This window comes from Pipistrellus hanaki (genome assembly GCF_964339955.1).
Source record: "Pipistrellus hanaki genome assembly, chromosome: X".
NCBI classification, from domain to species: domain Eukaryota; kingdom Metazoa; phylum Chordata; class Mammalia; order Chiroptera; family Vespertilionidae; genus Pipistrellus; species Pipistrellus hanaki.
In genome coordinates, this window is record NC_140524.1 from 44,660,534 (window position 1) to 44,678,827 (window position 18,294).

General features: G+C 34.7%; 1 protein-coding gene across 2 annotated transcripts in view; it reads left to right on the forward strand.

The window, feature by feature from the left end:
* The window catches only part of AMMECR1 (AMMECR nuclear protein 1), a 131,498-nt gene that overhangs the window by 84,304 nt on the left and 28,900 nt on the right, over window positions 1-18,294 (forward strand). For both annotated transcript variants that reach the window (XM_084870500.1, XM_084870499.1), the window contains exon 3: window positions 14,182-14,296. In XM_084870500.1, coding sequence (XP_084726626.1) covers window positions 14,182-14,296 — 115 coding nt within the window. The remainder of the gene's footprint in view (window positions 1-14,181; window positions 14,297-18,294) is intronic.

The window sequence follows — 18,294 nt, forward strand, 5'->3', positions numbered from 1 at the left end:
TGTATTTTTCTTACAACCTTAATTACAAAGTTGATTTGCTCAATGTAGCAGTCAGCCTAGCTCTGTTTAAATTAACACACATTCTGAATTAGTGGAGCTCAAATTAATGTTTTATTCTGTTACAAATAGTTTGTTTTCCATTACTGATAATTATTTTCATGAAAGTTAAATCCACAGAAAATTATTCTTTTCATTTTCTTACTGTTATTTACCAAAGTTTAAGAAGAGGCTTTTAATTACATGGGGAGGGGAGAGAACATGGCAGTAGCAAAGGAAAATGAGGTGTTATAACCAGGTCTCTCAGATTTGTGGAGCAGGTTCTGAGCAGCATTCTAAACCAATATTCCTTGGAAAAGACAAATCAGACCTGGGAATCTTAAGTATAATGTGATTTAGAGAATGTTTGCTCTTATACACTAATGCTTTAACCCCTATCAGTCTAAGTTTTAAGAACCTCTTAATTGATAAACATTCAGAAGTGCACCAAAGGTCCACTCCTCTTTCCCAAAGTTAGCCCTTCTTCCACTAAATCATTCCCAGCTTTAGAGAGTTGATTTTCAACAAGCTCCCCTTTCCTCTTGGAAGATTACTCACCTGCAATCCCACAGAGAACTAAGAGTGGGCAGAGGATTTTTTGAAAGGAGTTTTTATTTGTGAACTGATGTCTGATTTCCTTTAGATCAATGTTCATTGCACATGTGTCAAACACAAGGCCCGCGGGCCAAATCCAGCCCGCCAGGCCTTGCAATGTGGCCCGCACCGCGCTGTCATCACTGCACTCCGCTGTCAGTTTCAGGGGTCTTCAAACTACGGCCCGCGGGCCACATGCAGCCCCCAGGGGAGTCTGATCCTGCCCGCCAGGTTTTTTGGGCAGTGAGCGCAGCCAAGGTGTTACAGTAGGGATTAGTAGTTCATATAGTCCGGCCCTCCAGCTCTCTGAGGGACCGTGATCTGGCCCCCACTTTAAAAAGTTTGAGGACCCCTGGTTTATGACATTGTCAGTTTATGACTGTTCAGTAAACCATTCGGCCCGCGATTTAGGCTGGATTTTAGATTTTGGCCCCTTCTCTGATTGAGTTCGACACCCCTAAGAGAGACTGTTATCTGGTGCTTCTTTTTGCCGTGCCTGCCTTTGCTGATTTGTGATTTATCCATTTCAAAAGATTTTCTTTTATAAGAAGGTGTGAAAGGCATAAAAATAGACTGGTGTTATGGTTCCCTATGTGTTTTAAGCTACAACAAAATAGTAGTAACAATCACCCCACAAACACTGAACTCCTTCAGGATGCAAAGCATCTGTGTTTTCCTCAGGGGAAAAGGCCTGTGAGATCAAAGCAGCTCTGTAATTCTATCGTGGAAGTAGATTATTATCTATTTATAGCAGTCCATGAGTTGTAGTTAGAAAAATGATGCTAACTTGTGTTGTACTATGAATTCACTGTAAGTAATCTTGCTAAAGACCAAAAAGACCATTTACACCATCTAAATAAATAGTCTTTAATACATATTAAACAGGTAAGAACATACTTTGGTGGACAGTTTTTATGTGATAAATAAAAGGATATTTAGAGTGTAGGGGAATGTTGAGTGTTTAATAAAGTATGATCAGTAGGACTACTTAATGTTTATTATATTGCCAATAAATGTTTATTAAATATGAGATTTTCCTCCTACATTATTTCTTTCACTTATTAAAAATTTATTCACTAGCTACTGAATGCTGGGCACTGGGCATACAGTAGTGAGCAAAAATAAGCAGTCCTCATACTCATGGAGCTTATGCTCTAATAAAGTTATATATATGACATACACGTGGGTATAAATAGTCAAAATGTAGTTTTGAATTTATGTTTCTACAGGGTTTTGCTTAATCTGGTAGATTTTCTGCAAATAGGCGAGTATCCATAAGTTTAAAAGTAGTAAGGCCTTGTGAATTTAGGTGTATTTCTCTTTTTTTTTTTTTTTTACATTTTTAAAATGTGACTTAGTTTATGAGATTTGTACTTATCATTAGGTGCTCTAAGTTGCTCATATAAATGCCAGTCATATTGTGGCATTATAGTAAAACTTCTATGAATAAAGTTGTTCCACAGGACTGCAATTGAACATACTAGGCCACTGTATGTATACTTGTGCTTGGCACATAGCAGGCACTCAATAAATATTTGCTAAATTAATTCACATCCATAGACATTCTCTTCCATCAGTAATGAGTAGGACTGCCACTTATTCACGGCAGGTTTTGCTGCTGTCAGGGATAGCGATGTCACATGACTAATTTAAATTACATGGCTTTTATCCATTGCATTTTTTCCAAAGCCAAATGATGCTTATTTCCTTTTAGTATCTATTGTGTGTGTTTTAAATATATACTGTAGTACAGATTCAACAATTGTCATTATTTCAGCAGCATATAGTGAAGCTTTTCCAATATTGTATTAGGTGGTGTGCTTGTCCCCTAACCCTAACCCTAACCCTAACCCTAACCCTAACCCTAACCAGCCAAAGTAGAACCTTTTCAATGGGAGAATTAAGTAATTTTTAATGGAAAACTATACAAGTAAAATTTTTCTTTGCCTTTTAAAATTCGGTTTATGAAGCTATAAACAAAATGAGAGATGAGTTAAAATACCCCTTTCTGTTTGATCAGGCTCACTTTAACATATTTGTTGAAAGGAATAAAGTAAAATATGTTCCAAGAGATTGGAAGGTAGCTTGGGTTCAAGTTAAGAGCTTTAGCAGTACATCAAGAACAACATAGTTGTCCCTTGCTGAATCTCCACATGACTTTGTGCTATTTACTTGAAAATGGACATTAAGGTTACTTTTCCCTGACCACCTTATAGTTTAACATATTTGAACACATACAATGGGAACTACAGTGGCATTTACAATAGGGGCAGGTTCTCTCATTCTTAGAGCTTGTTACAAGGGAACTAAATACTCTTTATTTTAAAAATGCATAACTTTTCTGTCTAATAATCCTTCTATGGCATTCAGCAGTTGGAGATAAAGGATCAGACAGAATGGATAGGCTGCAAAGGTAAGAATAGCAAGGGAAAAGCACAATGAAGAGAGAGCCACACCTACTAGGAGTGTGTAAGAATAAAGTGAGATGAGGAGGCAATGGGTTAGAAATGGAAAGAGGGCCATAGTGAAGCCTGCATTTGCCACCCTCACTATGTTGGTGCTCCCCAATCCTTATCTGCTCAGTTTCTACATTCTGTGTGGTTTTGTCATGCTGACAAGTGCCAGGTGCCTGATAATGTCTAGTTATTCTTGGAAGCTCACTGCTTTATTGTTCTAGTTGTTCCCTGAAGCCTCTGACATAATTCTCTTCTTTTTTCTTTGCACATTGGTTATGGGGTGTTATTGGATTAGGATAGAGTTGGGACTTGGTCAACAAATATGTGAAAGATTAATGGAAAGATCAGTCATTGGGGGGAGGGGAAGTCAAAAGATGCAACATATAGTTCCAGCTCCACTACTCAGTAGCTGCGTGACTTTGAACACCTCACTTTCCTCTCTAGTTCCCCCAAATATCAAATGAAAGGTGTGGACTAGATGATATCTAAGTTCTTGTAGCTGTGACATTTGGTGACTCTATGACTTTAGAGCCTTATTCTTGGAGGGCAACTGTTATTATTTATAATATAATGTAGCATTAGCTTTGCTACTTTATGGGGCTGTTTTGAGGGTCACCTAGGAAGAATGATGTGAAGACCCTTTGGAAACTTTATAAAGAATCATAAAATGAAGACAATATGAGTGATTTGAAAGGAAAAAAATTCCCCAAAGATATGACATAGTAATAAAAATGAAAATAGTTCTGTTTAAATGAATGTAAGGCAAGTTATAGAGGCCTTAAAACACATGTAGTTTATGCTTCACTGCAGGAAAATATGTGATTGCAAATTATAAAAAGCAAGGAACTGACTCAATAGCCATTGCCTGGTTAAGCAGCTAGGCTGCTGGGAGGATGAGGCACTCAGCTTTTTTTTTCTTCTAACTGGCCTTCTGCTTTTCAAGGTTACCTTAAAAGCCCTAGAAAAAAAACAGGGAATGGATCATGTACCTTTCTCTGTCACCATCACCCATCCACTCCCCAAAGGCTGAAATAGAACGTAAAACCAGTACAGAAGGGAATGGGTCATCCTGACGCAATGGTGGAGCTTGATAACATGTGACTGCCTTGCACAATTATCCTTGTCCAATGGAGGCAGCAGCTGTAGGCCTTTGTGTTTTCATCTGTTCCCACACCCACATTCTTTCCTTTCATCTCCTTGCGACATTTTACTATTCATGCTTCCTCACCTAACTAGGTATAAAGAAGAAAACATCCAGAAGTTTGGGGAGGAGGAAAACAGAAGGAAATTCAAAGTGGGGAAAAAATGTCAGTGAGGCAATAGAAATGGCTGGATCCCTCTTTCTCTCTTTCTCAGCATGACTGAGTGGATAAGTTTACTTTGCACCTCATCTTTAACACTGACTTAACTCTTTTCCTTTGTTACCTTTAGTTCCCTATTGGTGACATCCAAGGAAATTATAGTCCACTCAGTGAGAACCAACATGCTAGCTCTCAGCAGACCTTTACCATCTAGGACTGGCAATAGTTTTAGAAAAGACAATAAATCCATGGGTAAGACAGAATCACCCTAACATGGCACATAAATTAGAGTGACAACATATGTTTTGCAATTTACAGAGTTTTAATTTATAGATTTTATTACCATGGAAAGAGGGACGGGGAGTGGGGGGAGAAAGGCAGGCATGTCTCTTGTGGTGAGTATGAAAGAGCTTATTCATTCAAGTTGGAAAAGTAAAGTTAAAAATAAGAAATAGGCCTACCATCCTAGATATGTCCAAAACTAGTACTTTGGTAACTCTATTATGACTTACAGCAGATTAAATTTAAAATTGTGAAAAGGCTTCAGAATAAAGGAAGGCCTAGTATCCCACTAATATGGCTTATTAAATTTAGGTAAAACAGATGTTTTTCAATGGTAGCAACTCTGAATCACCAAGATCAAAATGGAGAAAGAAGAGAATAAAAACAAGCTAATACTTTCACTAAAGTAGTACTATTTAATCTCAGTTTCAGAACCTGCTCACACTTATACCTAAAGCATTCGGTTAAACCCCAGGAGAACAAGCATTAATTGGGAGAAAATTCCTTAAATCTTATTAAATGTGTATACATTGTGTTGATTTGCTAACATTCTAGAAACAGTACTGTAAAAAGAGACTAGCAACCCAGAGTTCATACTGTTTATATGACCTTTGTCAAGTTGTTTGATCTCATTGAACACAGTCAACTTCAGTGTCTTCAAATGTGATTGTTTTGAAGACAACAAGAAATACATGTGTAGCACCTGACTCACAGTATGTGTTCAACCAACATTGGCTCTTACATTTAGAGCTGCTTTTGCTCATAGTGGCATGTCTAAGTATATTAGAACCAGTCTCCTAGGATTTAGGAGCTGTAGATTAGCAGTCTCCAAAGAGAGGTATAACCAGATGATCCATTGTTGGGTGAGAAGAAAAGATTAGACATTCTATTTGTGATCTTCTAATCTAAAATATAAAAAAGTACTTGTACTCCACTAATAGTTCATGTATGGATTGGCCCTGGTGCTCTCATTTGGTTTATAACAAAGGGACATTGTCACATAATCCTGTGGAAAGCATAAGATCTCTTATTTGATGGGAATAGGTAGTAGCACAATCCTTTCATTTACTTTTAGCGAATTTCAGAAAAGTATTTCAGTTTACATGCCCATAGTTAAATAGATTCATAGTTCTTATATTAAATGCAACCTGTTTCTTTGCAGGAATCTTCTTAAGCCACTTGTCCATTACTCCTAAAATTAGCTAATGCTAAATAAACTAGCCCAGGCAGGATACACAAGTGGCTTAAGAAAATTCCTGCAAAGGAATCATGGATTAATGAAAATAGTAATAATCCAAGCACAAGGCAAAGATGAGAAAATGATGGAGCTAGCTGGCACTTCAAGTTACCGCGTAACCTGGTTGGCCAAGTTACAAAGTAAAAATGAAAATAATCAAAAGATGTCAGCCTCCAAATAAGAGAAATGATCAAGAACATTTGAAATATGTATTTTTACCTGCTGTTTTTAAGAACAAAACTTACTCTAAGTATATATTATGCTTTGGTTATATTAATTACTTTATAAGTAAATATACATGTTGGGAATATGTGCTCAAATGTTTTATTGCTAAGAATGCTCAGTAAAAACAGTTTGGAAACCATTGGTTTAGATAAGGAAAGCGCAAAACCTCTCAGCTCTTATTCTTTGCTGCTTATAGAGTTTTGTTTTGCTAAATATTGTTCTGGTAGCATAATCAGTAGGATATAGAATAATATATCTAAATCAATTGAAGACAAATTGAACATAATTCATGGAATTACATTTCTGGGTAAATATTTCTTGTATGGAAGAAAAAGACCAATCCTTTGCGCTAGAGATTTTTAAAAATCTAATTCAGGAAAACCAAGAAAGAATAGCAAAGCAACATAGGAATGCATGTCTGCAAAATCATGGAACTTCTTGATAAAGAGGCACCTTAATTAATGTAGTAGATATGTTACTAGAAAAGATGTATTCGTTTCATTTCTGTAAAATTTTCCTACAACTCTGGATCACTCGGTAACTAGTAAACCCAGCAGCAATGAGTGTAAAACAGATCTTTCCAGAAAAGAAGTTAACCTTTTCTGACCACTCCTGTCAGCATTCCTATTATATGTGATTTTAATAAGTCTTTTATATGTATCCATATATTATTTTGTAATATACTATTTTTATATGCTCCATGACTCTTCATGTAATAAAAGGCATAGAACAGGTACCCAATAAATATTTTAAAAATTAAAGAAAACGAAGTGAAGGCTTCTCAGAAAAACAAACAAAAACAAAGCCAGAACCTGGGAAGATAGCCATTATCCCCTGGGATGGCCACATTTAATTCCTAGAGAAGATAACTTGTTTAGATCCTCCCATCTCAAGTTTGAAGGGTTAATCTTACTCTTGGAACTCCCTTCCACCAGAGCATGATATGGTGGCTGCCCTGTAAGCATCAACTTTACAAATATGCTGATGATCAAAGTTCTTTTCTATCCACTGCTTATTAAGCACCTAGTGTATGCAAGACACTAATACAAGTGCTAATATTTTATTTATTTGTTATAGTAACTCTGAGAGGTAAGCACTATTATTATTCTCATTTTATAGACGAGGTAATGGAAGCTAGCACAGGTTAAAAGACTTATGCAGATGTCACACAGCTAGTATGCAATAAAGCCAGGATCCAAATGCAGGTATGTCTGACTCAGAATCCAAACTCTTGACCATGCTACTGTGCTATGTTCTTTAGGACTATGAAATAGTGTTCATGTATTAATGAGGACTTCAATTTTGCATTTTTAGGAGCTATAGTTATTGGCAGTAAGTCATAGGGAACTGTTGTGATATTCTGGAGACATGATTTTAATGTCCCTGGGGAAATGATACTTGGTTAGGGTTATAGAGGTTTCTAAATTGTAAGAGAAAAGTCAATAAAATTTATGTTCAATTAAAAATATATATATATTTTATTGATTTTTTACAGAGAGGAAGGGAGAGAGATAGAGAGCTAGAAACATCGATGAGAGAGAAACACCGACCAGCTGCCTCTTGCACACCCCCTACTGGAGATGTGCCCGCAACCAGCGTACATGCCCCTGACCAGAATCGAACCTGGGACCTTTCAGTCCGCAGACCGATGCTCTACCACTGAGCCAAACCGGTTTCAGCTTACGTTCAATTTTATTTGAGAGGTAGTTCAGTTTTATAGTGTCCTAACTCAGATAACACAAGAATGAAATCCCTAGAAACTTTGAAAGTCTATGCCAGATTTATTTTGTGTTACATTCACTTGAAAGTAGAGACAATCTCACAATTTCAAGTTTCCCAAGATTAAAATTGTTGGTGGTCAAACCATAATCTGTTTTCCACATACACAGATTTTTTTTTTTTGTCAAGACCATTGAGAGCACTATTCTAATACTGGGTAGTAATGAATGACCCAAAGTCATACTGAGTCTTAAAGATGAACCTGAGTCATGAAGAGACAATTAAATGATGTTCATTATACCTTTGTAGAATATATTTTAAAAGATTTTTATCAGAAAAACAATGAAAACAAAACACTGTTTCTAGTCATCTATTTCTAAAACCAGGATAAAGTCAACCCAGCAATTCTGAAAGGAGAGCACTATGTGGACAGTATATGGAGGGAAATTAGGAGTACCTTCCATACACACTAAACATTTAGCCATCTGTTTTTCTATGTATCTCCCCAACCCTAAGCCCCAGTTTTAGTTCTGCTCCACCAAAACAAATTCACAACTTGTTCTCCTAATTTAAAGGTGAGGAACTTGTGGCTAGGAGGCAGATTCTTGACAATATTGCTCTGGTCATCACAGCATGCAGCCTAGAGAGTATTTTCCCCTCCTGGTGGGCACCTGTGGCTATCCCAGAGAATAAAGGTTTTTACAAGTAAGAATTCTAGATTAGAGCAATTCAAGAACTTTAAGCTAATCAGTAGGTGATAACACTCTAAAGCCTAAGTAAATCCTATAGAATAGGAGCTACATAATATTTATGGAAACCTACAGGAAGTATTGCACTAAATCTTACTTTCCCTCTTATCTTCCACTCCTCCTTGCTTGCTTTCTCTTTGTCCCTTTTGTGTGTAATTATTTACTTTCTGTACCTCCCACTTTTCCTGCTTCTTATTTTCTCTTCCTCTCCATCTTTATTTCTTTGTGTATATTTTCTTTTTCTCCTTTTTACTTTCTCTTAATTTTCCTCCATACTTTGTTAATCACCCATCATATCACATTAATATATACAATTGTATATTATATATATTTAAATTAATATATGTAACTGTTAATGTTCATTGAACAGTAAATGGGTTGTATTTATTACTCTAAAGGGAAAAATATCTCCTAATTAAATAACATTTTACATATGGCTTAATGATGGAAAATTTTCTTTTTATGTCACAGTCCTCACCAAAATAAGGCTCCTTTGTCCCTTCCTTAACCTGAATCATGTCTTTTGTCAGTTCTCTCTACACTTATGTTTGATGAATAGTCACTTTTTTTACGTTCTGTTTTATGCCTGTTATTTTCTCTAATAGCGGGGAAGCAAAAATTGCTACTTAATGTGAAAGAAAGGTTAGGGATAATTCTAGTACTCTAAGGTTTTTGGAGTTCATACATGCCACATGTGCATGCACTCTGTTCCAGTAGCTCTGATGAGGAATGGCAGAATATCTAAATGATTGAAACCTCTCATGAAAACTATGTGAGTGTGTTTTTTAGACTAATGTATGCTTGATTTGCTTTTCTTCACCTATCCAAACAGGGATTTTAAATTTTGATTTAATTACTTCCTTGTCCTGAAAAATGATTGCTTGTAATATGAAGCCTTTCTCAGTTTGGTAACATTCCACTGGATAACTGATTAAAGTTTTTAGTGTTTTACAAATCAAAGGAATGAATGAATGAGTGAGAGAATGACTAGCTAGCTAGATTCATTTAAATCTTTTCCATTGCATGCTATATTTTTTACAATGAGCCTTGTAATATCTAAGGTTTTGTCTCTTTTCAGCTGTGTTTTTTCTCTCTCACAGTTTCTAGGCACTGTCACAAACACTGTCTTTTATAGCCCAACTCTTAATTCCTTTTTTAAAAAATGTTCATTTTCATTTAAGTGCTATTTAACATTAGATATTAACTTTGACAGATGTTAAGACTGCTTCTCAATTAAGAGAAATATATTCTTGGGAAAGTGCCAATTTGAATTGAATATATTTGAATTTGGTATGTGAATTAAATTGTTGTTTCAACCTACCCATCCATCATAAGAGTGATGAAGCAGCCAGCTGGTTTTCTATATAAGTGGTTTTTATTTTTTTTTCCATAGCAATGTTCAAACATTAGAAATTGGCTTCCTATTGTAGGAAAGAAAACTTATATGAATTTACTACAGGATTTCACTATTTGTCAGTTCCTTAGACTGCCTAGAATTTAAATGGGCAGACCCTACTTTGGTATAAAATGCTTCCCATGGACAGCATTAATATTTTAAAATCCTTTTTTTTTTTTTGCTCCTGCATATTTCCAATACACAGATACACAGGAAGTCTGGCTTTATTTACCCTTTGGCTACTAATAAATGCTTTAAACTGTTATCTTTTTTAGGCAGAGGCATTGCAAGTATGAGATTAGAATTGCCAAATAAGGCAAGCATTTAATTTTAATATTTATTTATTTATTTAATTTCTTTATTGATTAAAGTATTACATATGTGTCCTTATTCCCCCATTACCCCCACCTCCCATTTGTGTCCCCAACCCCTGTTGTCTGTGTCCATTGATTAGGCTCATATGCATGCATATAAGTCCTTTGGTTGATATCTCTTTATAATCTATTCAAATGTGGCAACTAAAGTATAGATACTAGAAAGAATTTTAGACATGAGTCAAGAATCTCGGTTGTATCCCCACCTGTGTCACTAACTAGCTGGGTCACCTTGAATAATCTACTACCCAATTCTAGACTGCATGGCTCCCCTTCCACACTGCATGTTCTATATACTAGAGAGCAGGGCTGAGGGAAGCTGAATCTTGTTTATTAGCTATCTGCATCAGCCTAGCAGCTCTGATGTCAGTTTCCAGCTGCATTTTTCATATTTTTCATAATCCTTTAAATCCTTGCTAGGCCTTCATTCCTAGTTTCTTTCCCGAGGAATTTGCATTTAGAGATATTGAGGGCTTCCTACCTTTTGGAATTTTCCTGTGTTCATGAATTTAATGAAGTTACTTAGAGTTGATGAAAAATATAAGAATTAAAAGTCTTGTTCTGGTGTCTCTATAAAAGCAGAGTGTTTCCATCATGACATCATGACTAATATACCTTCACTATTTCAGAATTTTGAATTTAATACTTTTGAGTCTTGGTATGGTGAGGCATGATTGTCAGTTTCTCTTATTAGCCATGTTGCATTCTCCCATCTACTCCTTGTTCTGAACATACCTTTTTTTTTTTTTTTTTTTTTTTTTTTTTTAAAGTCCAGAATGATTGAGCAACCAGGAAATCTTGCTGGCCTGATCCTTAGTTAGATTTTAGAAAAATTCCCTTAATTTAAAATAGTTTGAATTGCACTGAGCTACCATTTACCTTTTGTTGGTTTGCTACAAAATAAGGTAAAGAAAAAATAACTTGCCTCAGAGTATTGAGGAACTAACTGTATGGCTTGTGTATTTTAATGGAAAGCAGAGCTAGATACAAAAGACTCTTCATTGAAGGAGGCCTTGCCTATAATTAAAAAGGCAGACCATAACAAGTATTGGCGAGGATGTGGGGACATTGAAAAAAATCCTCATACATTGCTGGTAGGAACGTACAGTGGTATAGCCACTGTGGGAAACAGTTTGGTGGCTCCTGAAAAAGTTAAACATGAAATTACCATATAATCCAGCAATTCCACTCCTATGTATCTGCCCAAGAGAAATGAAAACAGATGTCCACACAAAAAGTAAAAAATGGTTGTTCATAGCAGCATTATTCATAACAGCTCCAAAGTGGAAACAAGCCAAATTTCCATCAGCAGATAAGTGGATAACAAAATGTGATTTATACAGATAATTGAATATTACTAGGTAATGAAAAGAATGAAGTACTGATATGTGTTACAACATGAGTGAAACTGCAAAAACATTATGCTGTATGAAAAAATTCAAACAAAGGCCACATATTGTATGATTCTGCTTATATGAAATGTCTAGAATAGAGAAATCCATAAAGACAGCTTGGGGAGAAGAGAAGGTGGAATGACTGCTAATGGGTATGGTCTTTCTTTTGGGTGTAATTAAAATGTTTTAATATTGGATAATGGTGACAATTGTACAACTGTGAATACAATAAAAACTATTGAATTGTGTACATTAAAAGGGTGAATTTTATACAGGAATTATATGTCACTAAAGCTGTTTTATGTTAAACATTAGTGACTATATTACTATAATTGAAATTATGAAAGGAAGGAGGAATGGGAAGTTAGTATTTAATGGGTATCATGTTTCTGTTGGGCAAGATGAAAAAGTTCTTGGGATGGATGGTGGTGTCACTTAACAATGTGAATGTACTTAATCTCACAGAACTGTACTCTTAAATATGATTAATAAGGTAAATGTTATGTTATATATTTTACCACAATAAAAAAGCAATAACCCTAAAAAATACATTTTATATCATTCTAATGTGTAAGCCTTTTTTTAAGCAGAAAAATTGAAAGCGTGATTTGCCTTTTTGCATGAGATTCTTCTAGTCTATGTTTTAGAGCTTCTCTCCAGAGTGTGTATATTCTTTGGTGAGGAAAAGGTGGAGTTTATACAGACATATGTCTTTATCTTGGCTTTGAATGAGAACTTTAAAATACTTTTTGAAACTTTATTTGCCAATTGGAAAATAAAAGAAGCCATACATAGGAAATTTATGTTGTTAAATTATAAAATAGTGAAATGTCAATACTCAGAGTATGAATTATCATAGATTTCCTGCATTTCTTGGATAATCTTGATTCCTTGGCTGGAAAAAATCATTTATACTTTATATAGGCACCTCTGTATCTTTCTACGAGCATTTTCCTATCTATAGCAGGATAGAATGACCACCAAAATATATTTGAAAATACAAACATATGTATATATTTGTACAGTACAGTGGGTGAGTTTCAGAATGTGAAGGAATTGAAAATGGGGGAGGGGGGAATCCAGCAACGAGGAAGTCACTTAAAATGGAATTAAATTATTTCTAAAGACCACAGGACCTTGTTATGACCCAAACAGTTTGTACACTCTAAATTTGTAACCTATTAGAATTAATCTATAAAAACATGCTTAAGATTAGCCGCTATATAAGACGTTTGAGGCTCAATGGACCAAATGCCAGCAGTACCATTTAATATAGTATGCAATCAGTGGTATGTTTGTTTTTCTTGACCAGGAAGTGGTTTCTTTTAAAAGTACAAGGAACTCACAGCACGTGTGTGTGTGTGTGTGTGTGTGTGTGTGTGTGTGTGTGTATTTTCTGTTGTTACAGGAAGAATTAGGATCTTCCAACATTTTTGTCCTTTATAGTGGTTGTTTTCTAGAGTTTGGCATTGTGGTATATTACCTTTGATTATAAGATCCAATCAGAATTCATGTACTCTGAAATCAATTGATGTGATTAGTGGTCTCCTAATTATACTTTTATATCCTAGATTAGCCTTATTTCCTATAATTTAATAATTTTTAGTCATATATTGAATTATTCTTTATAGGGGACCTAAAATCCTTGTGAGTAGTTTTAGTCTGAAATTTACATGATTCTTGTCATTTTCTTTTATTTCTTTTGCTTGAAGAAAGTGAAATTTTTATAATTTTTTTGAACTCTGAATGCTATTCTATGGTAACTGGACAACCTAGTATGAATTTGTTTTATAACATGAAATGCATATTTTTTTTTCCACCAGCACTAGATCCAGGAGTCTTTCCACAAGTTTCCACTAGTCTGGCTTTTATTCTCCTTAAAAGTAAAATAAAACATTCCCAAATTCTACAAGTAACAAGAAAGTGCACCAGGAAATGACTGTACAAGAAATGTGATTGAGCATTCACTCTTTTTAAAAATATATTTTTTATTGATTTCACAAGGAAAGGGAGAAGGAGAAAGAGATAGAAACGTCAATGATGAGAGAGACACATTGATTGGCTGCCTCCTGCTTGCCCCACACTGGGAATCTGGGCATGTGCCCTGCCTGGGAATCGAACCATGACCTCCTGGTTCATAGGTTGATGTTCAACCACTGAGCCACTCCAGCTGGGTGAGCATTCATTCTTTACAATTGAATTGGTCTCAGAATTGGCTAGTAAACACAATCTATTGAATGAAAAAAGAATGACAACTAAAATCTTTGGGGCCTTTAAATATATATTGAAGATTATTGGTGTGGTTGGCACCTTAATGACTTTTTTTTATCTCTTACCTTTTTCAAATGATTATTTGCACTTGAAATTAGGAATACTCATATTTAGTGATTGCTTTAATATTTGCTTTGTTTTCAACAGTGCCCTTAAGGATAGCCGTTTCCCCCCAATGACAAGGGATGAACTGCCACGGCTCTTCTGCTCAGTGTCTCTGCTCACTAACTTTGAAGATGTTTGTGACTATTTGGACTGGGAGGTAAGACTATAGAAAATTTTAAAATAGAAATGAAGGTAACTTCTGAGTAATTTTTTTAAAATTAGGCCCAGAAAATAACTCTTTCAGCCTATTCATTATTTTAGAGAAATTAGAGATTAACATGGATAAATAGACCTCAGAGCTGATCAATGAGTTTTTTTTTTAAAGGCAAAGTACTATGTATTGTTTTAATCAAAAATTGAATTTGCTATTCAATTTTATCCCATTATTTCACCAGAGAACTTCATAAAAGCTGTTAATAAATAGTAAGAAAGACTGATTAGAATTTATTCCTCCTCTTACAATCTGGTGCACTTTGGTATAACTGCCACCAAGTAGTTAGGTGGTCAGAGGATGCATCTAAGAATCAAGGAGCAAAAAAGTTAGGATAACACCCTACTTGGGGGAAATGTACCAGCCTGTGGATAATAACAGGGTGTTATTTAATTAGTTAAATCATGCCAATTCATTCTTGGCCACCTTAATTTATGCGCTTAAACACACAAATAATATTAAGGTTATAATATCTCTCTGCACTGACATTATCGGAGTATTCTCTATTGATCTTATTTTTATTCTTTAATATGTGGGGTTGGGGGTTTTAAGGAAGTTTAGAGGTTGTCACTATGATTTGCTTTGGTGGTTGGGAAGAGATAGTTAAGTGTCTATTCATGAAATTGTACACATAGACATGGTCATATTATTGAATGCCTACTATGTTTAGAGCACTGTGCTATATGTAAAAAAGTACTAACATTTGGTCTGTACCATAAAGCATCTTATAGTCTACTAGGAGAGAAAAGAAATATATGCAAAGCATGAAGAAATCAGTGGATAAAAATAAGAATAAATAATCTATCAGTATAAAATATTGGAAATTTGGTGATATATATAGCATTCTCTTACACGCACACACACACACACACACGCACACACACACACAAATGATATAATTGTATTTTTATGATATAGCATATTTTAATTCTACTGCCTTTTTTGAAATGCCCATCCCCCATGGTAACTGAGATATTTTGCCTTATGGACAGATCACTGTCTTGATAGTTAATTGGATTTGAGTTTGATTTTTTGCTTTGCCACGATTCTTAGTGAGATTTTGGACAACTTCCTTCACTGCCATTCAGTTTTTCCACATACAAAATAAGACATTTATAAAGTTCATAAATCTTCATTTGAGAAAACCTCTATGATATAAATTATTGTTGTTATGCCACAGTTATTTTAAAAATTCTTTAGAGAGTAGGGTGAAAGAGTTCCTTTTGTGTTTTGCTGTAGGGTTTTTTGAGCAATATCAGAATATGAAAGCATCTTAAGATATTTTTTTAAAGGAAAAAAAATAAAAGTAATTGATAGTGTTGATCTTAGCTAAGTTGGAATGTGATTAAACATTCATAATTGATTGTTCACTATAAATTTATAGTTCCTATTTTACTTTCTCTTAAAGAGAAGTCTATCAATATTATATAAATATTCCACAGTGCTTTACTTTTTAAAAAATCCTCATCTGATATTTTAATGGACTTTTAGAGATAAAGGAAGAGAGAGATAAATATTGATGTGAGAGAAAAATGGATTGGTTGCTTCCTATATGCACCCTAACCAGGGATAGAATCCACAACCTAGGTACATGCTCTGACCTGGAATTAAACCCACAACCTTTTGATGTATGGGGACAATGCTCCAGCCAACTGATCTACTTAGCCAGGGCTCCGCATTACTTTATTTTTAATAAACCCAAATCATATCCTTTAATTACATTTTGGGTGGTTCTTTTACGGTTTTAAAGCTACTCCTTCATCTCTAACTAAATTTTTATTTCTGCTTTCTGAATTTTAAGGTGCTATGTTGTGGTGAGGGTGGGAATAATAACAGGGACAGCCTGATATCTAAGGGATGACTGAGCTACAAAACACTTTTACCCTTAATTGCAGCCACCGAGTTGGAAGTATAGTTCAGGTGTGTGTGTGTGTGCACGTGCATGGGTGTGCATGTGTGTGCATGTGCATGAATGTATATTGCATAGATGTGTGTGCATGTGTTTGTGGGTAAGGAACAATGGGAGAATCTAACAGCTGTTAAATAGGTATGGGTAAACATGGAGTCCACCATCATCTTCTTTGGCCCACTTTAAGCATTGTCTGAAGCTAAAATTAACCTTGATATTATTGGGGTTTTATGTTCATGAGATGTATCAGCTTTCCTTTGGGAGGGTGAGAGTTTAAGCACTTAGGAATTAGTACTGTGTACTCTTTCAGGGTATATTTATCCTCTCTGGTCACTATATTCCAGTTTGAATTTCTAGAAGATTTTATATTGCTTCTACTTGATATTTTAAAGACTTAACTATTGGTGTCTATTTAGTGATGCTTTCCTGTTAAAGTACCAACAAAATATTCAAACATATATTTCGTACTTTAGATATGTAAGCATTTTAAAGTGAATTAGGTACTACTAGAATGGCTTTGCTAAAAGGAAAAGTGTGTACTTCTCAGTTCTTAGTTTAAAGTGTTTTAGCATAAGAGAAATTTGTTCCCAAAGAATAAGGATGAAAATTACTGTGATTTGGAGTAAAAAAAACAAAAAACAAAAAACTGCACCATAGTCAGTGATTGATAATGGAATGGTATCATTTTGGAATGATGTTATAAGGGTCATCATTAATAATTCTAAAAAAAACATTGCTACTTTAAACACAGAATGGTCGAGTTGAATTAAAGGTATTTTTTAACAAAGTATATGTCAATAAAATTCCACTTCTAGGTATATACCCAAAAGAAATGAAAACAGATTATTGGAACAAAAACTTGTACTTGAATGTTCAGAGCAGCAGTATTCACAAAAGCTAAAAGCTGGAAGCAACCCAAATCTCTATCCACAGATTAAGGGATAAAAAAATGTGGTATATCAATACAATTTAATATTAGTCAGACATAAAAAGAACCTTGAAAACATTATGCTAAGGAAAAGAAGCCAGATAAAAAGGCCACATACTGTATGATTCTATTTTTATAAAATATCCAGAATGGGAAAATCCATAGAGATCAATTATATATTAGTTGTTACCAGGAGATGAGGGGAGAGGTGAATGGGAAGTGCTCCTAATGGATACAAGGTTTCCATTTGGGGTGATGACAAAGTTCTGGAACTGGATAGTTGTGATGGTTGTACAATGTTGTGTATATAGTTGATGCCACTGAATTGTATACTTTAAAAAAACTGAAAATTTTATATGTAGTTTACCACAATAAAAAGGCATGCATGCAAATGCATAGACATTTCAATCTATATTCCATAATACTATAGTAATTTTAATTTATTGAAGAAAACCTAAAATTCAAAAATATATAAAGAAGAAAATGCAAGCCATTCATAATTACACCAATCTGAGAAATCCACTCCTAACATTTTGGAATAGTTCTTTCAATTATTTGTCTGTGTCTTTGTATCTATAAATCTGAATATTTGTTTATATAACTGAAATTATATTGAATATACAGTCTATTAAAAAGGGAATTATGAGGAAGTCTTTGTTTATGGTTTATCTTTGTATATATAAGTTAGTTATTTATATAGCAAATTTCCTTTATGAGGAACCTGTCTTATTATGAAACTATACATTTCATTTTGAGAACTTTCACACTGTCTAATAGCTACAACTTTTCTTCCAAGAATGAAATACCTTTTTCATTATAAGTATCTAATTTTAACATGAAATGCAAAGTGCTATATATGTATATGCCAAAGGGGGAAGCAGGAGACAATTACAGAATTTTGATAGAGAATTTTAAGTCAAGGATCAGTAATGAGTACGTTTCACATAAGCAGAATCTTCTAACATGGGGCTTTTCTGGTGGAAGTATAGTTTGAAAGATGACCTCCTCTGGTGAATTGTGTTACTGCAGAATTCCTAATTAAAGGGAGGAAAATGCCCAGATCAAAGCAGAATGAGGGCGAAGTCTAAAAGTTCCAAAGAATAGTGA